Genomic DNA, 27,302 nt, shown 5'->3' with positions numbered 1-27,302 from the left:
CAAAACTTAAGCATGAAATTATCAATTCCTGTCAGTTTGAATGCTCTCACTTTTATTTCCTCCCTGTGCAGCACCAGCCACTTCACCTTTTCTTTCCCGGCTGTGTGGGGCTCAGCTAAGTCAGCACTCAAGAGAGTGGTGAGGTCATCTGAGACCAAGCCTGGTCCTCAGGACTGTGCTCTCTCCCTGCCACCAGGCAGCCTGCCCCAGCCTGCTCAGCCATCGCCACACTCCTCTGACAGAATGAATGCCCTTGACGGCATTCCCTTCAAGGTGCCCAATGGCTTTGTGATAGGCACAAAGTCCCTTCCTGGGCCAGAACTCAGCATCCCAGCCTGCAGGGAGCTTCTGCTGGGTTCTATGGTAAGTGTATCTGTCTGTCCGTTTATCTCTTGTCTCTGCTCCTCTAGATCTGATGCTGAGACTCATGGGCCTTGTTCCTTGATTTTAAAGGGCAGCAAGGCCAGGGAACCTGGGTGGCTTAGTCAGTTAAGTCTCCAACTCTTGATCTCAGCTCAGGTCTTGATCTCAGGGGTGTGAGTTCAAGTCCCTCATTGGGCTTCACGCTAGGTGTGGAGCCTACATACATACATACATACATGGCAGCAAGTCCATCTCTGGTATGTTCTAGAAAGTTTGGGAAAAATCCAAGGGAAAAGGTGTTTCACGAAGAAGGCTAGTGGCCTGATGATGGGGATTATTTGCTGGGGTTTATTTGAAGCTTAGAATAACAGGAAGCTGCCAATAAAAAGTGACTAAGAGTCATTGCAAAGATACTCCAATTCCTCTTTTCCCTGTTGGCCTGCTGCCATGGTCAAAATTCTACCATTTAGAATCACTCCTGTGAACCAAGACACTATCTCCAGAATCCTCTGTTAAAATGCAGACAGTTACATGGGACACATTAGAAGGGGTTACTATTCCATAGACCCAAAGCACCTCTCCCCCGGAGGTGCCCTGGAAAGCCCCCATGCCCCACAGCTCACACAGGGGGATATGCACCCAGTGTATGCAGTGGTATTGCACACCCTCAAGAGAAACATGATGATCTAACTTCCAGGAGAGTCCCATTTACTTGAAGGTTTAGGGGGAAACCTATTGCATCTGTATTATAACACAGGTCATGAGAGAGGACGCAGAATTCACATGAATTTTTACAAACGGAAGAACGAGATTGCCAAAAACTCTGAAACTGGTGTTGGACCTCTCAGAGTCTTGTGTGCCTTGTGTGCCTTCTTCACTGTCTGCAGGGTACTTGGTAAAAAACTCTGAGGCTCTAGGGCGGCCCTCACTCATTTTGCACATGAGGAACCTGAAGTCCAGAGAAGGGAAGTCATTTGTCCAAAGTTAGTGGAGATAGTAAGGTGTTAACCCAGGTGTTATCTCCAAATCATTGTGTATTCGCTCAGAGCAGGATCGGACGAGTGATGTTCTGAGGCAGAAAACTGGGTTGTAGGAAGTCAGGTGCAGAAAGTACCATCCACGAAAGAGGAAGGGGCTTGAGTGGCTCGGGGGCCCAGGAACAGGAGACTCGGTGCCGTTTTGCTTTATCGACAGACCCTTAGGACCAAGGTGTCCAGAAGGGAAATACACTCTGTAAAACCCAGAGCCCAGTGTCCACGGGCCAATAGTCTGTGGGGTGGGAGCTCTGACTCTTCCCAGGCAGCCTGCACTGTGGGCCTGTGTCGTCGGGAAAAGGAATTCGCTTGATGAAGCTCCAGCCAAGGTGGATTATCACAGCTTTCCCCTCCCTGCTGAGCTCAGACCAAGCCGAGAAGAGACTATCCTAAACGTTACTTCTCTTAGAAGCAGAACTGGGAAACTTTCTACCAAGTCCATGTCTGGTGTCCTCGCCCAGGTGCTGAGCCTGGCTCTGACCCCTACTCTCAGGGAGGGTATCTGTACTCCCCGGAGCCTAAACTCCTCTAAACTCCATGGAGTTTAGCCTCTAAACTCCAGGTTAACAGTTTAGCCTCTCCTACTAAGTACCCTTGAGTTCATCGGGCTATATTCCCAGTGTTTAGAACCTGGAATACATTTCCCATAACAATGATGTTCTAGGTAGTGCTTAGATTACCAGGTGAACCTACAGTGGTCTAAAGGGAAGAAGTAAGCTACTGTTAGCCCCTGCTTAGGTGCTCTGTGTACAGTCACTCTTCTCTCTCCTATTTATGATAACCCTTTTAGCAGGCATGTTTTCCTACCCCATGGCACAGGAAACCAAAGTTCCCACTCAACTGATGTACTTGCGAGTGACACAGCCAGGATTCCAACACTTGTCTGTCAGACCCCAAAGCCCATGTCCACCCCTTCCCCTCCGCTGCCTTCACCCTTCCTTCCATACTTAAAGCCTTGGCAACTCTGTGTTTTTATTGTTTCGCAGTTTTCCCTTTAATTAGAGTGAACTGCCCTAACAAAAAAAAATATATTCTTAGTGAAAAAATACATTCACATGGTTTAAAAATGAAAAAAAAAAAAAGAAAAGAAAAGAAAAAGATTACAAAATTATATAGAGCGGAGGTTAACAAACATTTTCTATAAAAGACCAGGTAGTAAAAACTGGCAATTACTCAACTCTGCTGCTTAGAGAAAAAGCCAGAGTTCTGGAAAGGAGTGGGTAGGTATAACTGTGTTCAAATAACAGTTTACCGGGCGCCTGGGTGGCTCAGTGGGTTGGGCCGCTGCCTTCGGCTCAGGTCATGGTCTCAGGGGCCTGGGATTGAGTCCCGCATCGGGCTCTCTGCTCAGCGGCGAGCCTGCTTCCCTCTCTCTCTCTCTCTGCCTGCCTCTCCATCTACTTGTGATTTCTCTCTGTCAAATAAATAAATAAAATCTTAAAAAAAAAAAAAACAAATAACAGTTTACCTACAAAAGCAGTGGGTGTGTGCAGCGTGGCCCACAGGCAGCTTGAAGGCCTTGGGAGAGCAAACAGTCGTCCACTGACACCTTCCCATTGACCCAGTTCCCCAGCTCCACACTCTCACTGGGGATATCTGTTCCTCATTTTCTCTGTATTTTTTCTGGGGATATTTATGTGTATAGAGACAAGCAAGTCTCTTGTCCCAAGTCCCAAGTCCCTTTTTACACCAATGGTAGCATGTTATATACACTGTTCTTCTTGACTTTTGTACTGCATATATTTTAAGATCTTTCTTTATTGGTACATAAAAAGCTTCTTCAGTTTCATTTGTCACTGTGTGGCATTGCATTACGTGGCTATATCCTACTTTCTTGAATGGGTGCCCTCTTTATGGACTCTTGGGTTCTTCTCAGTCTCTTGTCATGATAAACAGTGCTGCTGGGAATGATGATATGCATGTGTCCTTTTGAATTTCTTTAAGCATTTTTCCAAATTTTCCTCCATAGGAGTCATACTGATTTCCATCCCAGCCAGCACTCTACAGGAGGTCACATGCGCCCCCGCCAACAGAGTGTCCTCAGACTTCGGGTCTTTGCTGAGGAGTAGGCAGATGGTATCTCAGGGTAGCTGTGATTTGCCTTTCTCTTATCACGAGTGAAGTTAAGCAACTCTTCGTGTGTTTAGAAGACATCTGTGTGGCTTTTTTCTGTGGACTATCCATATCTTTTGCCCCTTTCCCATTGAACTGTTGATCTTTTTCCCAATCTATTTCTAACACTTCCTATATTAATAAATTTAGCCCTTTGTCTCTTATGTGAGTGCTGTTTTTCCCCCACTTTGCCATTTATCTTTGACCTTGCTTGTGGTATATTTGCATGCAGATTTTGCACATGTGTGTATCTGTACTTTTATGGCTTTGGGAAAGGCTTTCCCCACTTGAGGACATCTCTTCTGTTTTTTTCCTAGTACTTTAATAGTTTCATACATACATTTAAATTTTGGTCCTTTTGGAATTAATTCTTTTGTATAACGTGAGAATGGATCCAACTTTATTTTCTTCAAGCCAGCTAACATAATTTATTGGCTAGTCCCTCTTTTTCCCATTGTTTGAGATGCCCCCTTTATTATTTCCTAAAGCCCCATAGATATTAAGGTCTATTTCTGGACTTCCTATTCTATACCTGCATCTGTACCAATACCATAGTTTCAATTATTGACATTTTATAATATGATTAAACAGCCAGTAGGGCCAGTTCCCTCTCCCTATTTACCATTTTGTGCCCAGAGTCTTCTGGCACTTCTGTTGTTTGTTTTTCACATGAACTTTAGAATTATCTTGCTTAGTTCCATAAATCATTAAGTGTTGGTATTGATGTTGGGTCTTGGTATCTTTTCGTCCCAAGTCCCATCAGCTGTCTTGAAACCGCCTTAGTCTCTTTCTCTCCATGTCTGCCTCATCACTCTTCACGTGGTCTTTTTCCCTCCTCTGTCCTTCACAACCTGCCTGTTTTGCTTCAATCCCTTCATCCAGCTGTTTATTCTGCACATACTTACAAACGTCCACCCTGTGTCAGGCCTGCCTGGGCCCTGGGGATGCAGAGAGGAATAAGACACAGTCCCTTACCTCAGTCAGGAAGCAATGCTAGAACGGCCTAGTTAGGTTCCTCTCCTCAACCTGGGGTCATGTCAGGAGAGAAGGGGGCGGAACCTGTGATCTACGTGTCTGAGTACCTGTCTTTCTGCCTCTCCTTCCCCCCACAAGTACCACCTCCCCCAGCTTCGTTCTTCCTTCATTGACCATCATAGAGCACTGAAAGAGCCTTTTAAACAATTTTACATTTTTTAACAGAATTTTGTATTTCTGGTTCTTACTTTTTAAAGATTTTATTTATTCACTTGTCAGAGAGAGCGCGAGCGAGCACATGCAGACAGAATGGCAGGAAGAGACAGAGAGAGAAGCAGGCCCCCCGCCGAGCAAGGAGCCCGATGCGGGACTCGATCCCAGGAACGCTGGGATCATGACCTGAGCCGAAGGCAGCTGCTCAACCAACTGAGCCACCCAGGCGTTCTTACTTTTAAAAGTGGGCAGCAGATAAATAATTTATTTTTGACTCAATTCTAAATTCTCAAGTTAGATTATTTATGTAAACTCCAGACTGCTTATTTAGGTGGCCTGATATGTAGTGAGAAAACACTACTGTCAGGTGGACAGAGGAATCCCAGCTCAAACTACTTGACACCAATCTGATTTCCAGCAATTTGAAGATTTTGAGTCTCAATTTCATATTCAGCAAAGAGAAATAACACTATAACATACTTAGTGGGGTTTAACAGAGATTAGTGATTTTTATGTTTCCTGGACCTCAGAGTAACCTCTGATGGCAACAAGGGGAATGAGAGGTTTGTGTGCTGAGTGGGCCTCCAGGGCTGAGTGCTCACTGGCAAATGGTGCTGGGTGAAAATTCAAGTTCAAGTGAAAGTGTCTTTGCTAAAAACAAGGTTTTTTGGAGACTTTTTTTTTAAAGCTGCTGTTGTTCAATTACATACTGAATGGCAAAGGGACTTGGGATTTGGGGTTTCAATTACTTAATGGCAAAGGGACTGTTTCATTGTGCTAACCTAATTCCTCATTATGTCCATTCAGTTGTTACTGCTATCCATCGATCCCAGTGCTTGCTAAAACTGGGGCTGAGGGTGGGTGGTAATAAGTGCCTGGCGTTCAGAAACAGAAGCTGCCCAGGCCTGACAAATTTTTGGCTGAACAAAGGGGGCACGGTAGGGGTGGGCCCTTGGCCCTGCTTTGGGCCCAAGAGCCTCACATCCCCTTCTTCTTGCAGCACAACTTCAGCCTGGAGAGGAGGGTGCTCTTCTGGGTGGAGGCAGTCATCCGGGGACCCTGCCCCGTCCAATGCGACGCCCTGGGAATGGCATCGGCCCCTCCGGCCTGGCTCTTGCTGGTCGGCTCAGAACCTGAGCCAGTGCCCCCACCAGCTGCAGACACCTGCCCCGAGGCCAGACCCCAGCTGCAGCTAGATCAGGAGGAGGAGAAAGAGGAGGAGGTCAAGGAAGAGGAGGAGGAGGAGTTGGAAGAGAACCAGGAGGAGGCCCACGTAGAGGAAGAAGCCGCCTCTGCCAACGAGGAAGAGCCAGGTTCCTGCAGCCCCCTGTCCAGCTCCCCCGCGAGCGCTGGCCCGGGCCATTCCCGGTGCTCGCTGGACTTGCTGCGTGGCGTGAAGTCGGAGCTGGCCGGGGCGCGGCGGCGGCTCTCAGAGGGCCGGCTGTCCGTTCGCCCCCGCGCCCTCCTGCACCGCATCCGCCACCGGGCGCTGAGCCTCTGCCCCAGCCCCGCGCCGAGTCCCGGCCCGGTGCTGCCCGCGGGCCCTGCGCCCACGCTCCCCAACGCCCCCGCGCCGCCCCCACGGCCCTCCACGGCTGGCGCCATGCCCCCGCTGCGGAGCCACAAGCCCACGGTCGCGGTAAGGAACCCCAGCTCAGCAGCAAGGCCCCCAGTAGTCTGGGGTCCCAGCCTGGTCCGCAGCCTCGTTCCCTCCTCTCTGCTCTCCTTCCTGCCTTTACTTGTTCTCACCTAGCCGGGTACCATGCTGGCCTTCCTACGGCCCTTGACCTAGACGAGTCCCTGCTCAGAAGCCCCATTCCCTGTTTTCTGCTGTGTCTGTTTTCCTTCTGTTGGGACCCACGCCACAATAACTGTAATCATCCAGTATCTGTCTCTTCCCATGCAGTATGAATTTTTTTTAGGGCGGGGATTGGAGGGCCTTCATTTTTGTTTCCAGGGCACCCAGCAGCAGATTGGCCCCTGGGGGTGCTCCTGGAATGTCCATTGAATGAATGAATGTGCCTCAAATCTAAGGCTTCCCACCCAGTGAGGCTTCCTTTGGGATGGGTAAGCTGGAGGCTCAAATCAAAGGTTGCTCCCTGAGCAGTTACTTCCTGCTGCCCAGGAAGTAACATTGACTGAGGGAGAGTTGGCCAGGGAGAGGTGGGACAAGGCAGTGCCTGTAGTGGGAGAGATCAGGTGCTGAGAGGGGACAGTTTTTGCCGACTGGGAAGGCTTCGGGACAGAGGATGTGCTCCTGGAAGAACCAGGAGTAGAAGTGAATTTAAAGTGAAACCAGTGAAGCTTAAACCTCAAACCCCTCTTGGGGCCTCTTGGCCTCTTCCAAGGCTTTATATCTAATGTGCCTTTTTTAAGAGGCCCAAATTATGTTAAGTACCAAACTCCATAAAGCCTGGATCTGGACAGATGGAGTGGGTCAGGAATGAGAGCCAAAGGGCACAATGGGACACAGTTTTCTGTCCCCTAGCTGCCCTATTGTTGGGCCAAGAGATGCAACAGAATAAGGCCCAGGTGAAATTTAAATCCAAAAGACAGACTAGAGGTCTGACTTTTCCCACTCATGGGTGTGTGACCTCTGGAGAGTCACTGAACTGCCCTGAGCTCTCCCTGGGTCACTTTACCACACACAGTTAGTTAGGGCAAACGCAGAGCACAGGCTCCGTAAACTGGGCAGGCGGCGCCATATCAAGGGCCAGACGTTGATGCCAGGATGGCTCTTTCCTGATCCAGATTAAATGTAACTCTAGCAACAACCGTCCTTGTTCTGCAGAGGAGAAAACTGAGGCAGAGAACAGCTAAGAATCATTTTTAAGGTCTCAAGAGTAGATTCAGATCCTAAGATTTGGATGTCTTCCAGTTTGAGGGTCAAAAGCAGACCCTAGGGAAAGCTCATGGCAGGAGAACCCCTGAAAAGTTAGGGATGGGTGGACAATTCATGTCAAACATATACGCTCTTCCCTAGGAGCCAGGGCAGCAGCTGGGCTTTCCCTGGGGAGAAGGGGACAGGGCAGTCTGGTTAGGGTGGGCAGGTGGGTGCTTCTTCATGGGGAATGGGTGAAGGGTGATGCTGGCCAAACCCGCTGAAGTGCCTTCGAGCCACCCTCCTTACTCTAGGGCCAGTGTGCCCAGTCCCTACCCTGCTCCACGCCCTACCAAACCTCAGCCCAGCCAACCTGAGGAAGGAAGAAGATCCAGCCCTGCTTCCCCCTCACTAAGGTGTAGGGTAAAGAACCCCGAATGTGATTCTGAGCAGGGCTCAGGTCCCAAGTGTGTGTTGCTTCCCCAGTCATTAACTTCTCTGAACCTCAATTTCAATGTCTGTGAAATGGGATAATAGGGATGGACCTATCATATTTCTCCTGCGGGAGAATGTCCTGCCTTGCCGGGTATCACCTCCAGAGGCAACTGACACACCCAGCCTGTCTCTATTTCAGTCCCTCAGCCCCTACACCTGCCTGCCGCCTCTTGGCGGCGTGCCTCAGCATCTCAGCACCTGCAGATCACACCCCACTTCTGCTGACCTGCTGTCTGCCCTGAGCCAGGAGGAGCAAGACCTCATCGCACCCGTAGTTGCCCTGGGGTATCCCCTGCGTAGGGCCATCACGGCTCTGCAGAAGACAGGGCGGCAGAGCCTGAGCCAGGTAGGTAAAGGAGGACCCCTGAGCTTGGGGGGCTGTGGGGACCCCTGAGCCAGGTGTGTGGCCAAGTAGTTTTTATCTTTAACTTGAAAAAGTTTTGTTTCCTTCTCTTTAGAAGCAGAACCTTTAGCCTGGCATTAGTTGTTGAGGGTTATGAGCAAGTTTCTGGACCCTGGTGCCATTTTATCCATAAGGGTTTATCAGGAGTCTCCATGGCCATTTGGAGAGTTGTAATATTCTTCTCCTATCCCAGTCTCTGCCCCAAGCACAGGGGGCTGAAGCTTTGGGCAGCCAGTAATCTCTCCAGAGATACCCAGTAGAACTTTCTGCAATGAGAGAGATGTTTTATACCTGGGTTGTCCAATACAGTAGACACTGGCCTTATGTGACTACTTGAAATATGGCTAGTGTGACTAAGAAACTGAACTTTTTGTTTCACTTAATTGTAATTAATTTAAATTAAAATAGCCAGATGTAGCTGCTGGCTACCATAGGGATGGCTGAGCTCTAACCACTCCCCTCAAAGAGCAATTTATCCATATTCATATCCATCTCTTTCTCTTTTGATCTACCCATCCATCCACTTCATCTAGTCCACAGTATTTACTCGGCACCTCCTAGGTGGTCAGATGGAGCTAGAAGCTATGGGGAGGAACCTCCCCTTGGTGGAAGGGGCTGCAAAGAATTTATGGCCATCCTTAATCGAGCACAAGGAGGTTCCAGTGATCAGCAAAGGCTCACGGAGGTACCACATCTTGAGCTGGACTTTAAGGATGAATAAACTCTGAATCTGGAGGAAGCAGAAGGGAGAATATTCCAAGCAGGAGGAACAGTCTGAGCAAAGGAGTGGAGGCAACGGGGCAGGGTTTGGGAGGCCCTGATCCAGCCGGTCTCTCTGGAGTGCAGAGTGCATGATGCAGGCTGGTGAGAGACAGGACAGGGAAGGGGGTGGTGAGGGCAGATTGAGGGTGCCTTGAAGGCTGAGCTGAGAAGTTTATAAATGACCCACTCACAAAAGGGAGGCATGGAAGGATTATGAGTAGGGGCAGGAGGTGACATGGAATGCCACTGCCTGATCCCCCCTTCTCCCACCTGAAGGTCACATCTTGCTTCCCATTGTTTTCTGCACATGGGAACTCTTTCGGTTGGAAAGCTGAGCTGCAGATATCAAAAGGTCCCAGGGCAGTTGGCACTTCTTCCTTTCTTCTATCTCTGCTCCGTCACCATCAGAGGGTTTGGATACTCTCTCCGTAATGTCTGACGGCTGTCATATGTTGGGTCCCTGAGGTCCAGAGCTGCCTGCTTCTGGATAAGGGAGGGATAGAAGGAGAGTGACTCAGACCAGAGCTGAAGCAGGACGTGGTGCTGCCAGGCTGAGGAGGTGGGCGAATGCACGTGGCCACCTTCCTCACCCACCCCTGCTCTGTTCTCCTCTGGCTTCATCAGTCCATGCCTTGTCCTGGAGGAAAACTTCCAACATGGCTGCTGACATTCATCCAACACCTTCTTTGTGCCAGGCCCTCAATCTGAGAATATTTGATTAGGTCTTCTCAGTTCTGCAAGGTTGCTACTACTGTCCCTCCCCACTTTGCAGATGAGGAAACTGAGGCCAGGGAGGTTCATATAACCAATCAGTGGAAGAGCCGGGGTTCAGGCCAGGCTGGTTTGACTCTGAATCTTTGTTGCCTGGTACTTTCCTCTCATTTACTGGGCGAGAACCTTCCAGGGAAGCACCCAAGACTGATCTGAGATTTAAGAGTAGATCTAAGATTGTCCCCACCTTCACCAACTGCTGAAAGCTAGGACCTGGGCCCAGAAGCTGGCCAGAAGGACTGTGAGGGACCATGGCCACGGTGGGAGCTCTGACATGCCGCCCAGTCCCTTTAGCTCCTGTGACAAGGCTGAGGCCTCAGGCCATCACTGTGGGGGTCTGAGGATGAGTCGGAGCCAGCACGAGGCACTGGCCTCCCCATGGATGGGCTGGAAGAATCCCACTGCATCAGGAACATTGTGTTTCCAGATATGCACTGACCACCTGCCTGGCCAGCCGGATCTCTGGGTGGCCTTCTTCTGTGGTCGTCAGTCAGGAGCCAAGCCCTAAGGTGTGGGCCTGAAGGGCCACTGGATGACTCCATCTGTCCTCCCCCACCAAGTGATTATTTCCCTCTATTCTGTGAAGTCCCACCATTAATTGAGCAACTCCTTGGGTTCAGAGTCCTTCCCCCCTTAAAGGATGTACACTATAATAAACCTTTTTGGCTAGAAATTATAGACAGATGGCCCAGGAAGGCGAGCATCAGGTGACAGAGACAGAGCAGTTAGAAGAGCCAGGGAGAAAGGAGGAGATATAAAAGATAAGCTTTGTCCATCGTTCCTTCCTTCCTTCCTTTCACGAGGACTGATGTGCCCACTGGCTGCCTATAGGACAACACAGGTGGCATGTGTGAGCATCCACAGGCCAGGCCCAGACTTGGTATGGGACTCCAGGCACCTCAGGGTGCTTCCCCTCTTTACAGAATGGAGGGGAGGACATGCATTTATAATCAATGAGTGCTGAGGCCCCCATTCTGGGGTGTGAAGGTGACATCCTGGGGCCTGAGGCAGACCTGGTGGCTTCTACAGTCTCATAGGACCAAAAGCTGACCAAGCAGCAGAATGTCTATAACTGTAGATCCCCAGGACCTACTCTGGAGAATCCCAGTCAGCAGATCTGGAGTGTGCCAAAAGGCCTATTGTGTTAAGGATCTGAAGGTGGTTCTGATATCCAGCCTGCACAGGGTCTACTGGTATGGGTTGAGGTCAGCTGTCCCTTGAGTCAGTGGTTCTCAGCTATGGCTGCACAGAATTACCTGGGGAGCCATACGAATCCCAGTGCGCAGACTGCCTCCCAGACCAATTATATCTGAGCTTCTGGAGACACCCGTCCGAGGCTTATGGGTAGTCATGTCAGAGCTCCCAGGTAGCTGCAGTCACCACCAAGGCCAAGAACCATTGCTGTGTTTGAACTAAGAGACCAAGGAGCCGCCACCATCCATGCTTGACTTGCTCTTCTTTTTACCTTTGGAAATCCTGTTCACTTTCAAGGCAGCTCAGAAAACCTCCTCTAGCATTGGGTCCCTGATGGACAAAGCCGAGAGGTCAGGTGATCTAGGTCTTAGTCCTGGGTCCCTGGGCAACCTGCCCACCCTACTTGGGCCTCTTTCTTACACTGAACAAGGAGAGCTTGGCTTGGCTGGATGGTTTACAAAACATGCTCAGAGCAAGGTCAGGCATCCTGAGGCGGGAGCACCAGACTCCTGGCTCCCTTGCTCCTGCCCCCCCAGTTCTCCAAGAACAGCTCGATCTTCTCATTATTGTTGACGTCTCCTGATGCTTGGACAGTTTAGAAGCTAAAGCAGTTAGAAAGCACTCATCTGTATGATCCACCTCTAAAGGTCTGTAGAAACCTCCCTGTTCTTCTCCACCTATACCCATAATTCTTATGGCCTGGAACCTTCCTTTGGCATTGGCTCTCAAATCAAAGTGTTGCTTTGATTTGCCCGGCACTCAAGATTTCCTCTATCTGGCTCACCCCCTCCCCTACCCCCGCCCCCAGCAGTGAGCTCCTTGAAGGTAGTTCTTAATTCATCTTAGAAACATGGCATACATTTATTGAGGTCCTTCTGCCTGCCATGCTGGGTGCTGGGGACACAGTGGTGATCAAGACTAAAACAACCCTTCCCTCGCTGAGACAGAGAGGAGAATAACTAGAGTTGGACACGCTGTGACGGGGGAAGCACAGGACTATGGGAGCCGCAGGCAAGGCCCCCAGTGGAGACCAGGGCAGAGACTCCCCAGGGAAGAGGGCTGAGGCTGGCCTTGACCGAGGGAGCGAGATGTGTGGAGGCCTGGGGTGCTGAGGCCGCTGACAGGGGCAGAGGGGAAGGCCTTTGGGCTCTGGTAAGGAGGCAGTACTTCATCCTGAGGGCAAAAGCAGCTCCTGGTGACTAAGCACAGAGTGACCTGAACAGGTTTCCCAGCCCTGTGGTACTTCCTCTGTCCTCCTCCCCTTTCTGGCACCAGAGTTCATATGGGCCCGGGTAGCAGACATGTATGTGTCTAGGGATGTGGTGGGGCTGCCCAGGTGTGGATGCTGAGGAGGCTGCTTCACACAGGTGGGTGCTCACTAGGGAGGGTGACCAGACTGGGATGAGTGGGGGGTGAGGCGCCCGTGCTTCCGGCCTGTCCCACTCCCCACTTAGGGCCTGGGAATCCTTATCTTACCCTGACAGCCCTTTTCCTAGATTATAGCCCCTGGTTGGGGACAATTGGTTAAGAACTTGCTGTCCACCCACCCCTGGGTCTCCAGGGGACACCTCTGTCCCTCTTCTATTGGCTCACAGGGTCTTTGGGGCCATTTTGTGAGTGTGCGGTGGGTTGACTTGTCAGCCTGGTCTGAGCTCAGGCCTGGCTGAGGTTGCCAGGGTGCTTTCTCTATCTCATCCGCTGCCCCTGCCACTGCTCTGACTGCACCACTCCCCGTCCCCACCCCCCACAGTTTCTCAGCTACCTTAGTGCCTGTGACCGGCTGCTGCGGCAAGGCTACGAGGAGGGGCTGGTGGAGGAGGCCATGGAGATGTTCCAGTTCTCCGAGAGCCAGGTCAGCAGGGCCACCTGCCCAGGCCCAGAGTTGGGGGAGGAGATGGGCAGGGGTCCACACATAAGCCTAGTGTGCAGGGGCACACTTGTGCTAGAGTCAGAGCCTTGGGGCCATCAGGAGACAGCCTGCTTGCTGAGCCCCGGGGAGGAGGAGACAGCCCAGGGAGGTGAAGCGTGGGGAAGGGGAGAAGATGGGATGGGGAGGGAAGCAGGTGGCAAGACTTTCACATTATTTAGCCAAATTAACACAGAAATATTATTGAATGCCCACTCTGTCAGACACCTAGAGAGGAGCCACGTACAGCACAAGGATGCATAAACTCTGCTCGGGCAGTTTGCTGGCTACCTGGGAACCCAGAAAGCAGGCAGCTGTGGGCTCAGTGGTATGTTCTGAGTGCCCAGTGGACATGACCTGTCCTCAGGGTGCTGCTGGCTGTGGCTCTACTGAGCGCTTCTCCACAGAGGCTGAGGCAAGGACAGAGAGCTTCAGGGGATGCCAGGGGGGAGGGAGGAAGGGAGAAGAAGCAGGCGCTTCTCAGGTACTGGGGCCAGAGGAGGAAGAAAGGCAGAGGCTGCACGGTGTGAAACTTTGGCAGGGTTTGGGGCTTGGGTAGAGACCCCAGGCTGTGCTTCCTCTGGGCACCAGTATGCAGCCTCCTGTTTTCTGCCCCAGTCTCCAAGCACAGGGAGTGAGGAATGAGCTGGAATGGAGGAGTAAAGCCAGGATGGAGCCAGTTGTCAGGCCAGAACCTCCTTCCTTGGCACAGGAAGGGAGGTCCAGGCCCATGTCACCCCAAGGTATAGGAAGAAAAAGCAGGTGCTGCCCAGGACCAGGCTTACCTGGCTTGGGCAGTCCATAGCTTTGTGAGAGTAGATACAGTAGGTACCAGGGAGAAGGCTCCACAGGAGGTGACTGGCCTGGCAGTGTCCCCAGCACTCTCTCTTCTTCCCCTTCTTCAGGCAGGGGAGTTCCTGCGCCTCTGGGAACAATTCAGTGCCATGGGCTTCCAGCAGGACCGGATCAAGGAAGTGCTGCTGGTCCACGGCAACCGCAGTGAGCAAGCGCTGGAGGAGCTGGTGGCCTGTGCCCAGTGAGCACTGGCGCATTCCACAATGCCTGTGCATCCCAGTCCTGGGCCAAACCTGGCAATCCATAGTAACTGGATTAGTAAGACTACATAAGAGGGGAACCTGGCTGGCTAAGTTGGAGGTGGCTCTTGATCTCAGCTTTGTGAATTTGAGATTACTTTAAAAAAATACACAAATGGGGCATCTGGGTGGCTCAGTGGGTTAAGCCTCTGCCTTCAGTTCAGGTCATCATCCCAGGGTCCTGGGATCAAGCCCCTCATTGGGCTCTCTGCTCAGCAGGGAGCCTGCTTCCCCCTCTCTCTCTGCCTACTTGTGATCTCTGTCAAATAGATAAATAAAATCTTAAAAATTTTTTTTAAAAATATACATAAATAAACTTTGAAAAAAAAAAAAAAAAAGATCACACAAGAGTGACACACGCTTATACAAACAATGCCAAAGGTGGAGGTAAATACTGTAGGGGAGGCCAGATTTACCCATTGTAGGTTTTCAGCTGGGGCTCCTCATGGAAAAGACCAATTAAGAAGAGAAAAACATTTTATTTTATTTTTTTAAGATTTTATTTTATTTATTTGACAGAGAGAGACACAGTGAGAGAGGGAAAAACAAGCAGGGGGTGAGGGAGAAGCAGGCTTCCTGCTGAACAGGAAGCCCGATGTGGGGCTCGATCCCAGGACACTGGGATCATGACCTGAGCAGAAGGCAGATGCTTAATGACCCAGGTGTCCTGAGAAAAAGTTTATTAACACATGTGGCATTTCTACATCATATGGGGGAAACCTCAATGAAAAGGAACTCAAAACAGCAGTTAGAACTCTGGCTTGTATCGCATCTTCAACAAAGAACAGTCAATTTGTATAGAAATGACAGGACAAAGGAAACTGGTTTTGGGGTTCCAGAGATGGAAGCTGTTGGGGGAGGGGGCGGTGTAAATACAGGGAAGTGAACTAGCTGAGTAGGTTTGTTGGCAGATTCTTCTGGAGCATGTCTGGACTGATAAGAATTTGTCTCCAGAAAAGGAGAGTTTATACCTTGCCTTTAGGCAAAATGTGGGGGAGGGTAGAAGGAGATTTTTTCCTGCATTTGTTGCTTCTTAATCACCTTCAACTCAAAATGATTTTTATGTCAAAGAGGCATATTTTTGGGTGACACTCTGGTCTCTTTCAATATGAAAACAATTAGCTGAAAGAGTTGAAAGTCATTGCCTCTGGGGAGGGGCATATGGGGGAGCATAGACAAGGAACTGTGTTTTTTCATAAAACCCTTGTAAAACTACCTGTATTTGACTCTTTATTTTTTTTTAAAGATTTTGTTTATTTATTTGACAGAGAGAGAGAGAAAGATTGAGATCACAAGTAGGCAGAGAGGCAGGCAGAGAGAAGGGGTAGCAGGCTCCCTGCTGAGCAGAGAGCCCAATGCAGGGCTCGATCCCAGGACTCCAGGACCCTGAGATAATGACCTGAGCTGAAGGCAGAGGTCTAACCCACTGAGCTACTCACGTGCCCCATGTATTTGACTCTTTAAACTATAGGCATGAATAACTTTGATTTTAAGAACATTAAAATAAGTGGTGAGCCATTCTTTTCAGTCCTGTGGGCTCCTAGTTAGTGTGGAAAGAACATCTAACTGTGGTTCAGAAGACCTAATTTCTTATTTTGTTTCTGCTGCTGACTGGCTCAAGGCCTCTTTGGGACTCAGTTTCCCTGGGAAAAGTAGAGAGACTGGACTTGGCTGCCATCGATAAGAATCCCCTGAGAGTTTGTTAAAGAGGCCCAGGCCCTCTTCCGGGGTGATCTGATTTAGAAAGTCCAGCTTGGCAGCCCCAGGGATCTATTTTGTTTTTATAAGGAGCTCTCTGGGGATTAAAAAAAAAAATCTCTTGTTTTTTAACTGGTTTTGTTGTTGTTCGCCTCCACCCATTTCTCCCAACCACTAACCTGGTCTCTGCTATCTATCAACTTGGGGTTTTGGCTTTTTTGTTTTTTTCAGATTCCACATTTAAGAGAAATCATACGGTATTTGTCTTTCTCTGTCTGACTCATTTCACTTAGCGTAACACCCTTGAGTTCCATCCATGTTGTCTCAAATGGCAAAATTTCATTCCTTTTATGGTGGGATAATATTCCATTGCATATATAAACCATGGTATCTTTATTGATTAATCCATCTGTCGACATTTAGGTTGTTTCCATGTCTTGGCTATTGTAGCTAATGCTGCAGTGAACTTGGGGGAGCATCTATTATTCTGAGTGAGTGAGTGTTTTTGTTTTTGTTTTCTTTTAAATAAACACCCAGAGTGGAATTGCCAATCATCTGGTAGGTCTATTTTTAGGTCTATGTTTGAGGAACCTGCCTATGGTTTTCCACAGTGGCTGCACCAATTTACAATCCCACCAACAGTGCACAAGGATTTTTCTCCACATCCTCGCCAATACTTGTTATCTCTTGTCTTTTTGATGATAGCCATTCTGACAGGTGGAGGTCATATTCCATGGGGTTTTGATTTGCATTTCCCTCAGGAGTAATGCTCTTGAGCATATTTTCATGTACCTGTTGGCTATCTATATGTCTTCTTTGAAAAAATGTCTATTCAGGGCACCTGGGTGGCTCAGTCAATTAAGCCTCTGACTTCAGTTCAGGTCGTGATCTTGGGGTCCTAGAATGGAGTCCTGCGTCGGGCTCCCAGCTTGGCGGGGAGTCTGCTTGTCCCCTCCTTCTGCCCTTCCCCCCACCTGTGTGCACATGCACACACACTCTCAAATAAATAAAACAAAGTCTTAAAAAAGAAAGAAAGAAAAAAGAAAAGTGTCTATTAATCTGTTGTTGGGTTACGTGAGTTCCTTATATATTTTGGATATTAGCCCCTTATCAGATATATGATTCACAAATATTTCTCCCATTCAGTAGTTGCCTTTTCATTTTGTTGATGGTTTCTTTTTTTATGAAGAATCTTATTTTCCACTTGTTTTTTTGTTTTGTTTTGCTTTTGTTGCTTTTGCTTTTGGTGTCAGATTCAAAAAATCATCGCCAAGACCTATGTCAAGGAGCCCACCACCTATTTTGTCTTCTAGGAGGTTTATGGCTTCAGGTCTTCCATTCTAGTGTTCAACCCATTTTCAGTTAATGTTTGTGTATGCTGTAAGACGGCAGATGAGTTTCATTCTTCTGTATGTGGCAGTCCCGTTTTCCTAACATCATTTATCAAAGAGACTGTCCTTTCCCCAGTGTATATTCTTGGCCCCTTTGTTATAAATTAATTGACTATATATGGGTGGGCTCTCTTCTGTTCAGTTGATCTGTGTGTCTGTTTTTATGCCAGTACCTCTGGGGATTCTTTTTTTTTTTTTTTTTAAGATTTTATTTATTTTTTGAGAGAGAGAAAGTATGCTCATGAGCAGGGTTGGTGGGGGGGAGGGTTAGGAGGAAGGGACAGAGGGAGAAGGAGACTCCCCACCGAACAGGGAAGCCAATGTGGGGCTCCATCCCAGAAGACCCTGTGATGACTCTCAGCCAAAGGCTGATGCTTAACTGACTGAGCCACCCAGGCGCCCCATCCTCTGGAGATTCTTATTCAATATATTGGGCCCACGGCCAGTATGTGTAACCCTCAGGGCCTCCTGCTCTGACAGCCTGTCAGTCTTTCCTCATTTGTGGAGTAGGCAGTTTGGAACCAGAATTGTCTCCAGTCACTGAAGCCTATCCTCTGGAGGACCCCAGAGACTGAGGAGACCAGTTGCTGGAGCTGCCCATGACTCAGGCAAGTCTTGGCTCTGGCCAAGACTCCAGTGCCCTTGCCCTTCCCAGCCGGCCCTATGCAAAGACCTAGAGCAGTTACCACGGAATTAAGACTGCTCAACCTCCTCTACACAGCGAGCAGGACTGGACCTGGGCCTGAGGCCTGGAGAAGACCAAAATCTTCCATGTTTTTCATGGCTCCAAACCAGACATGTTGTTTGAATGTTTAGTGAGGACTTCTGCAGGCCTATCCTGACCTAAACAGCAAGTCTGGGACCAGAACCTAGGACTCCTCAGGTCTGTCCAGCCCCTGGGTGCCTTCCGCTAAGCCTCGATGTCTGCCAACTTGAAATCACATAAAAAATATGCTTTGGCCCTAAAACTTGCCTTGAGTCACTTGCAGGCAATGCAAAACTATTTGAGAACATTGGCAAGGCGGCATAAAGTCGGTCAAAAATAAAACTGCATTTGAGAAAGAATAAAATTCAAGTTCAATTTCTAAAGAGCAACATTAAATCCAAAGCTCTGTGTGTTTTGATTAAGGTAGTCTGGCCTTGGTCGGCCACTTGATTAAGTCCCCTTGATCAGAGGCCACCAGCTGGCAGGCTTCTTCCCCATGCGGCTCTTCCCACTCCTCGCCCACCTGCACCTAACTTTCCATTCCTAGGAAACTACTGCTTGATTTAAAATGGGGCATCAATGGACACGCTATAAATTTAAAATATTTTTAGGTCACAGAACAGTGTGGTAGTTAAAAGCCTGGGATCTGGGGCGCCTGGGTGGCTCAGTGGGTTAAAGCCTCTGCCTTCGGCCCAGGTCATGATCTCAGGGTCCTGGGATCGAGCCCCGCATCGGGCTCTCTGCTCGGCAGGGAGCCTGCTTCCCCCTCTCTCTCTCTCTGCCTGCCTCTCTGCCTACTTGTGATTTCTCTCTGTCAAATAAATAAATAAAAATCTTTAATAAAAAAAAAAAAAAAAAAAAAAAAAAAAGCCTGGGATCTGAAGTTAGATCCGAGCTGAAACTATAGCCTTATCATTAACTAGCTGTGTGACCTCTGTGTGTGTGTGTGTGTGTGTGTATAACCTTTTGAAGGTCACATCTTCTCTCTGTGCCTCAGTTCCTTATCTATAACACATGGATACTGAAACTTCCCAAAAGGGATGACTGAATGAGCTAGCATACAGGATGCTTGTGGTATGGTGTTTGTTTATATAGATTTATACCCTGCCTCAGTCCTATAAACCCTGCTGCCTTTCCTCTGATCATCCTCTCATCCCCCTCATCGTTGTTAAGGTTAACAAATCTCTAGCGTTTATGATCAAACTCTGAAAACCTGGGAGAATCTCCCCCTTCCTCCCCACCCTCCCATCCCTGTAACTCAGCCTCTGTGGTCAGCAGGGTTTAAGGAAGCCACAGCAGAGGATTCTGGGAGTATCCTGAGAGAAGGACTATCATTACAGCTAATACTAAGGGTCAGGTGACTGTATTGGTGGTCCCCTGAAACAGAAGCAATGACACACTTAGCTACCTGAAGGCAGAGTCTAAACAAGGCGGCCCTCGGAGAGGAGGCTAGGAGGATGGTGAAGCCAGGGCACGAGGGGGCAGATCACGGCCTGGCCCAGGGATGCAGAAGGAAGCAAGTTCTGCCTTGGTGCTTGCTGTGACTTCTTTGCCCTATATCCTGTCTCTTCTGTGTCCTTACCATGTTCCTTCAGAGGCTCAGTGCCAACAGACTGAAGGCCTCCTGACTCTGGTGGGAGTGGAGGGGGATAGGGAGGTGGCGTCTCATGAACTTTCAGGCTGAAATCTCAAGTTCTTTGCTCTCATTCCAGGGGGATGTGCACGTTGCCCTCTAGCTGGCTGACCCTCAGCCTCCTTCTTAAAAGGACCTTTTGTGATTACATCAGACCCACCTGGCTAATCCAGGATAATCTCCCATCTAAAAATCCTTAACTTAAGCACATGTGCAAAGTCCTTTTTACCATGTAAGGTAACATAGTTCCAAGGATTAGGACATGGATGTCTTCAGGGGACCATTATTCAACCTACCACAGAGGGGCAATGCGTAACCCAAAATAATACGTGAATAATGGTGGAATTTCAAGCAGTCACATAAAGAAGTTCTGTTGTGTTTTGCATTACTCTAATACAAGGGGCATTTCTATTTTGGAACAGAATGACCACGCAGCAAGCCTTCCTCAGAGGTCAGGGTCTCGAGCAAGGCTGGGGGCTCACCGGGCTCAAGCTGAGACAGCTGGCTCCAGTCCTCTCCCGCCTCTGGTAAGAGCCTCTGGGGCTCTTGCTTCAACTGGACTCAGCCTTCTACAGCTGACAACATTCTCCTGGCACCACAAACAGTGCCAGCTGAGGGGCTGCCAGAGCCTCCTCTCAGCCCTGACCCTTCAGCTCTAGGCAAGGAGGGGGTGTGGGGGAGGGGATGCACCCTCAGGTGACAGTTGGCCTCCAAGGATCCAGTGAAGGATGCTCCACTCTTGGTCCCCTTCCCTCCACACTTCCTCCTGGGCTGACCTTTCCCCAGGCTGACCTCTGGCTGCCCTGTCCTCCCATCTTACCTGGTGAGATTCCTTTGTTGGCCCCTGCAGGGAACACTCTTTGCCTGTTAAAAGAAGATTTGGGGAGAGGGTAAGGCTTAACTCATGAACAGTGGCTCTTGAATGATGAGGTTATAGGCCCAGTAAAAGCTAGCAAACGGAAGGGGTGACCCTCCCAGCTCTTCACCTCATCTGACCATCAACTCAGGTCACTTGTACGACTCTGGCTGCAAGGAGCATATGGGGCTTTAGGGAGCTCTGGAAATGAGCTCATGAGGGATGGGGAGGTTTCCAGAGCCCCCCACGCCCAGCATGGGACCTCCTGGTCCACGCCTCTCTTCACTCTCCATCCTAAGGGCCAGGGCTTTGTTGCCAGACCCTTCCAGAAACTCTCTCTTACACACACACACCCACTATCCTCAGGGGCAGTGAAACCCCTGCTGGAGGCATCGTATGGAGGATTTGTGGGGTGTGTATGTCTGTGTGCTGGGGACAAGGGTGATCCTGAGTAGGACAAGAACTGATCACTCGATTCAACTTGAGAGAGGGCCTACTCCACCACCAAATCCATGGAAAAGTGTCTCCCATGCATTTAGCCCTGTGCTAGCCTCTGAGAAGACACTGCCCCTATTTCTAGGTGCTACATCCAGCTGATGAGCTCAAGCTACCATCAAGGAACCATTCACTTACTAATTATTTCATCCAATAAACCTTTCTTGCATACCAGCTGGGTGTCAGGCCTGCTGGACCCACGAGTCAGGGAAGGTGGGAAGAAGAATGAGAAATGGCCTCTCCTGGAGCAGGAGGGTCACTCTGCTGAGCTGGCCAGTCAGCATGGCAGCTGGCTGAGAGCAGGCCAGCGCCTGTGCTGATGACAATGGCAGTGAAGGCAGGACGACCAGGCTGTGGGCCAATGGAGGCCTCTGGAGGTAGCACTTTGCCAGCTCCCCCTGTGGAACTGGGTCCCAGCCAGTACCCCTGCTGTCTCTGCTCCCCACCCAGCAGTGGGGCATCACCCCCACCCCAGCCTCTTCCTCTCCTGGCGAGAGGCCCTGCCTCCTGCCCATTCTCTTCCTGAACCTGCCCTTATAAGGCCACCAGCTCAGGAGACGTGTGTGTTCTGTGTCCTCTGGGAAGTTGCCCACACGGCGTCATCCACTGTTTTACTGCCCAAGATTTTTAACCTATGATTTTATTTATTTATTTATTTATTTATTTATTTATTGTCATTAAAGGGATGTTTTAAGCCTTTGCAGAGACATTAACTGGGTGTTGGGTGAAAGCGGAAGGATGGAAGCCAGGAGGCCCTGGACCCAGGACAGACCAGCCCCAGGCCATGGCTTAATCCCAGTCCCTCAGCTGCCAAACAATCCCATGAGCCTCAGCAGGCCTTGTGCTGAGCACCAGGAAGAGAAGGGAGATGGGGATCCTCTGGAAGACTGGTGCTGGGGCAGTGTGGGCAGCCTCCAGGTGGAGGGGTGATGCCCGGTCTGCAGGAGCATGAGCCTGGCTGAGGTACATAGAAGGGGACACAACTTAGTACAACTGAGACCACAGTGGTCGCTCCAGTGTGCTGGAGGGCCGCCTTCTCCATTTCCTTGCACCTATTCCATTCTATTCTGAGGCCACAAAGCCATCCCCAATTTTTCTTAAGTGACACCCAGTGACCTTGGAAGACTTTCCCCTGCTGGCTGTGGGCCTTCTTAGTGTGTCGAGATGCCTTGTCCTCCCCTGACCAGAGGGTGGGCACGTCACCCACACAGGGCCAGGCCGAGTCTGCAGTGTGACCTTGGAAGCTGGAGCATCCTCATTCGGGCTGCAGCTCCAGAGGGCTGGCCATAAGCAGCAGCTTCTGCTAGGGCCCCTTGCCGCAGCTAAGCTCCTATCCCTCCCCAGCCAGGGGCTCTGGCCTTCCCATGGAGCCTGGGGCTGCCCCAAGACCTCCTGATAGAATCCTGTCCTCTTGAACTTGGTCGAGGGTAGCTGCCCTTGCTGATGGCCACAGCACTCTGATGGAGGCAACGAGAGAATCTGATTAAAGGCAGCGGCCACACGGGGCAGAGAGTGTCCCGTCGCTCAGGGAAACTCATCAAAGGTCTAAGACTTAAAGTGGGAGGACGGTTCTCACGGAGGGGTTTGTCTCCATCAAGGGGCTTATCTTGTGGTCCTGTAACTGCCCAAGGGGCTGCTTCCTTCATTCCTCTGTGAAGAACTGGGCACCAGCCCTGAACCTGGCTTGTCTCTCTGACCTGGATTGCTGGCCCAGCTGGAATGTACTCCAAAGCATTTGTTGAATAAAGACAGAAGAAGGAAAGGAGGGAAACCCATGAAATTAAGCCCACAGAGGGATGGCCCCTGCTGAAAGGTAACTGACTTCCACACTGGTTTCACCAAAGTGCCGGGGAAAGTGCTCCCCAGACAGTATTTTTTGTTTGTTTAAGATTTTATTTATTTATTTGACAGACAGAGATCACAAGTAGGCAGAGAGACAGGCAGAGAGAGAGAGGGAAGCAGGCTCCCCGCCGAGCAAAGGGCCTGATGTGGGGCTCGATCCCAGAACTTTGGGATCATGACCTGAGCCGAAGGCAGAACTTTAACCCACTGAGCCACCCAGGTGCCCCGATCCCCAGACAGTATTAAGGGAAGCTCTGGGTCTTGGGAGAACACCGTCAGTGTGGTGATTTCAAGGGACAAAGGCAGCTAGTCCCCATTCCTCAGTGCCCTGCTTCTCAGAGCCTGGGAGGACCACATGTGGAGCCTGGTAACTGCTAGGAGGGTGCGTGCCGGTGTTAATCTGTGCAAGGCCTGCTAGTCTCCCAGGAAGGAATAGTGGTCCAAGTTGGTTTGTCACCCCCTGATGTCCTCTTTTGGGGAGCATGTGGTCCCTTTTAGATGGCAGCAGAGCTAAGCAGAGACAAGCATGGATCACCATCCCACAGTCCAGAAGCAGGGACCGCACTCTCTATGGTGGACCAGGCTGTGCTCTGAGGAGAGGAGTGGGCACAGGTCAAGGAAGCCACCACCCCGGTCTCTCCATCCCAACTATAGGCTAGGTGGGGACAGGTGACCAAGGGATGGCCTAGCTGCAGTCCGGGGCTGTTTTCTGAGTTCAAGCTAGGTCACTGTTTCTGAAGCTAAGTGTGTGGACTTCCCCAGGGTGCAGAGCCTCAAGTTAGAGGTGCTGGGCCAAGCATCATCGGGCTAACACATTTCAGAATGTGGCTGAGAGGTCTCACATGCCTGCCCCTCCACCTTTCCCAGCCTATGTCCCCAAGGTGACACCAGGTCAAGGAGTTATAACCCAGAGACAATGGCGGCAGATGCTCTCAAGGCCCACAGCCCCTCTTTGGGAATCCCAACCACACCATGTAGTCATTGATTATCTCTTCCACCTGAAGCCAGACCGACTATTATTGGCAAGACAATCCGCTGCCCTGGCCTAAGGGCAGAAGGCTTTCTGGTTTATTGACACTTGCTGGGGGCTTCGCACCGTCCTAAGCTCCTTCTGCGTCCTATCTCACTCAACTCCCCATAGTCCTCATCAACAGACACCATCTGAGGTTCACAGAAGTTAACATCTGTCCAAGGCCATGTGGTCAGAAGGTACTAGTGCTAGAGTTAGAATCCAGGAAGTCTGAGCTGGAAGCTGGAGCATCCGGGTTCTCCTCACCATGGACCTGGCACACACACTCCCCCACCTCACCATACAGCAAGCACGTACACCAGATGGACTAACATCTTCAATGACAGATACAAAGTGGGGCTCAGAGAGGTCATACAACCAAGACAATCTCACCCAGCAAATGGATGGCAGGGATGGGTGTGGGATGAGCATCTCCAGGGCTCCCCTTCTGTATCCTGCAGGACCCCTTGTTTAAAGGTCAGGTCTGGACAGGGCCATAGAGATCCAGACTCTACCTAGAGGCTGGCACTGGGGACCTGCCTGGTCCCTCCCTTGGGAGAGGACAGCGGAAGCTGTGCTCCCTGAAGCTCATGCATCTGCTTCTGTTTCCGTTCCCAGCCACTCCTCAGAGAGTTTCTAAAGGTCAGTTTTTTCCCCTCAAATTCAAGTGGCTGGGGAGGCAAGGCCCTAGCTTCCGGACCCTGGAGGCACCACCCCTTCTGGTAAGATGTTCTTCTGGTTCCCATCACTGCGTAATCAGGCCAAGGCACTGAATTGGACCTTTTCCAGTAGGCCTTGCTGTGCTCAAATGTAGCCACTCAATGACAGATGCCCAGAGAGATGAGGGCCAGAAGGGACAGGGCACGTATCTCAACAAGAAAGAGATGGCACATTCACATTGGGTCACCAAGGACTATTTACAAAGGCTGAAAGGCTACTACAGGGAGAGTGCAAGGCCAATGACACAGACACTCTCACCACTCCTAGGCCTGGAGAGTGAGGGGAGGTGGTCACCTAAGAGAAGCTGTGACTTGGGTCAGCGGAGGGGAAAAGATCAGTCAGGGGCAGCCCTGCAGGGAGGGAGCCAGGAACAAAACCCGCTGACATCCCACTCCTCTCTACCCCCTACCTTCTGGTAGTGTCTCCCATCTGACCTGGAGTCAAGGGAGCTCAGGGATCTGACCCCCAAGGGCAGCCTCCTGGGCTACAGATTGTGAGAAAGGGACAGTGGATATGCAAGGCCAGATGGGAGTCCTGAAGCACGGGGCAGGATGAGGGGCTTGGTACTGGCATTCAAGAAATGGGATATCTGGCTTCCATATTCACCACTCAGACACCTCCTGTGGATCCACACTTCCTACAGAATAAGGCCCAAGTTAGCCTGGCATTCAAAGCTCTTTCCACTCAGGTTCCAACCTCCCTCCCTAATGCGAAAGCTACTGGCCTGCTTCACATAATCTGTCTGCACAGCAACTCTATCCAGTAAGTCTTACCATGATGAACGTTTTATAAAGAAACCAACTTTGCCCAGAGGACACAGCAGGCATGTGATGGAGCTGGAGGATGAACCCAGGTCCCCTGATGCCAAAACCAGTCCTGCGTCCTCACTGAGTGATAAGATAAGTGCACAGACTGCTGGACAGTACCCAACTCTTCCCAACCCTGCCTGCCTCCCAGATGGGGTCCCGAGAAAGCGAGGGGGTGGAGAACGGAATGTGGAAGCTGGGCTTACTGCATGCAGGCCCCTAGGTTCCCAATTCGCTCTCCTAACAATCCTCTGCGGCAGGGATCGTCCTCCTTGTCTGGACTGAAGACACTTTCATTACAGCAAGCTCAAGCTACTCAGCTGTGGTCCCAGAGCAGTTAGTGTCAGAGCCCAGGCTGGACTCCAAGAGGAGCTGGCTACCTAGCAGACAGAGCTGGCCCTCTGCAGAGCCTCGGTCCCTTCCTTCCACCCCGACCCACTTAGTGAGCTCCCTCCCAGCGCCCCGACAGTCAGGACTGTGGGGTTACGCACATCTACGGAAAGCCGGAAGGCCGCTGTTAGAATGGAAACAGGTTCCTGGAAAGAGAAGTATACCTGGCCAAAGGCATCAGGTTGCACTTAGGGTTATCAAATGGTGAAGGGCCCGGGTGCCCAGATGCAACCATTAGAGCTCAATTCCTTCGTCTCTGTCCGCTGAAAGAAAGCAGGGTGCTGAAAACAATGCTACGCCAGAGGGGGAGACTTATTGGGAACAGTAAGGTTGGAGGTCTGGAATCAGGGAGGGCAGGTCATTGTGGGGAAGCGCCCTCCAGGTGTCCTGAGGGCAGCACAGAGATGCAGCCTGGTGTGCTGGGAAAAGGATTCCAGAGGCGTGGGCTTTAGCTCAGGGTGGTGTGTAGCATTGCTGTGTGTCTCTAGGTAAGTTACTTGCCTCCCCTCTCCCCGCTACCCCAGAACTTCCCTCCCACCTCCAGCCACACAAAGGAGGGGTTGCACAGAAGGTTTATACCCTGGTCCAAGACTCTGCAGCCCCACGAAAGGCCTCCTTTATGTTTTGTTAGTTGTTGAAGCGAGTCACCAGAGAGGGGGGCTCCTCCTTTTCATGCTTCCCACTCCAGCTGGGGCCAAATCATGTGGAGATGAGCCTGGAGAGACTGCTCCTTGGGGGTCCCGCATTCCATGCTCTGATCAGGTGCCCACAGGAGGCCTTTCTGCCCACATGTGTGTCTCCTACCAGCACAATTAACATGCCACCCTTATTCCTGGCAAATGACAGCAGCCTGAAGCAGAGCAATTAGGGTGAAAAAGAGGCCCAGCTGCTTGAGCCCAAAGATAAATAAACAGAGGCCCTGTGCGTATTCAGCCGCCAAGAGGAGTGATTCTTCACGGGTGATTAGCGCTTCCAACTCCAGTCTCCTCCCCTCTACTGAAGGCGGAGAAGTGACCTGTGAGCTGCAGTTATCAGACCCCACTCTTCCCTGGAAGTACCAAGGACCCCCCAGCTCATCACCTCCCCCTGAAAGTCTTCCCTGGTCACCTGCCCAGCCCCACCCCCTGCCCAAACTCCTCTGAAATCCGACAGCCCCGAGTTTTTCTTCTGATAGATCAATTCATTCATTCCTTCTTTTGACATACATTGAGCACCATTCATTCATTAAATAATTAAGCCCTGGGGTGCCTGAGTGGCTCAGTTGGTTAAGTGTCTATCTTCGGCTCAGGTCATGATCCCAGCGTCCTGGGATGGAGTCCCACCTCCTCTGGCTCTCTGCTCAGGGAGAAGCCTGCTTCTCTTGCTCCCTCTGCCTGCTGCTCCACCCTGTTTTTGCTCTCTCTGTGTCAAATAAGTAAAATCTTAAAACAACAACAACAACGAAAAAAGTAAGCCCCTACTATGTTCTAGTCACTGTTCTGGGTCCTGGTGAACAGACAAAAATCTCTGCCTTTGTGGAGCTCAAGTTTTAGAAGGAGGAAACAGACACTAAAGAAGTAAAAGTATAGCATAATAGATGATGCTAAATGTTATGGAGGGAAATAAGGGAGTAA

The 27,302-nt window shown here is 50.5% G+C and overlaps 1 protein-coding gene and 1 long non-coding RNA gene across 2 annotated transcripts; one reads left to right on the top strand and one right to left on the bottom strand.

The window, feature by feature from the left end:
- Window positions 1–243: 243 nt before the first annotated feature.
- Window positions 244–14,497, top strand: UBAP1L (ubiquitin associated protein 1 like). The gene is made up of 5 exons (XM_059418525.1): window positions 244–363; window positions 5,698–6,336; window positions 8,153–8,359; window positions 12,894–12,995; window positions 13,955–14,497. Exons 1-5 carry the CDS (start codon window positions 244–246, stop codon window positions 14,087–14,089), a joined length of 1,203 nt encoding a protein of 400 aa, XP_059274508.1. The 3' UTR covers window positions 14,090–14,497.
- LOC132029192 (uncharacterized) lies at window positions 14,052–24,372 on the bottom strand. Its single transcript, XR_009407732.1, has 3 exons — window positions 24,167–24,372; window positions 20,392–20,435; window positions 14,052–14,137 (listed from the first exon to the last, which is right to left on the bottom strand). It is a non-coding gene; the product is annotated as an uncharacterized LOC132029192 (long non-coding RNA).
- Between the last annotated feature and the right edge of the window lie 2,930 nt (window positions 24,373–27,302).

Source organism: Mustela nigripes, chromosome 13 (assembly GCF_022355385.1).
Source record: "Mustela nigripes isolate SB6536 chromosome 13, MUSNIG.SB6536, whole genome shotgun sequence".
NCBI classification, from domain to species: Eukaryota; Metazoa; Chordata; class Mammalia; order Carnivora; family Mustelidae; genus Mustela; species Mustela nigripes.
This window is presented reverse-complemented; position numbering and strand designations above follow the sequence as displayed.

What these genes read in the sequence shown, in the direction of transcription:
- UBAP1L (XM_059418525.1), top strand. Translation starts at nt 244, where the DNA reads ATGAATGCCCTTGACGGCATTCCCTTCAAGGTGCCCAATGGCTTTGTG. An exon ending in AGCTTCTGCTGGGTTCTATG is followed by an intron (nt 364 to 5,697) that starts GTAAGTGTATCT and finishes TTCTTCTTGCAG; the next exon opens with CACAACTTCAGCCTGGAGAG. An exon ending in TCCAGTTCTCCGAGAGCCAG is followed by an intron (nt 12,996 to 13,954) that starts GTCAGCAGGGCC and finishes CCCCTTCTTCAG; the next exon opens with GCAGGGGAGTTCCTGCGCCT.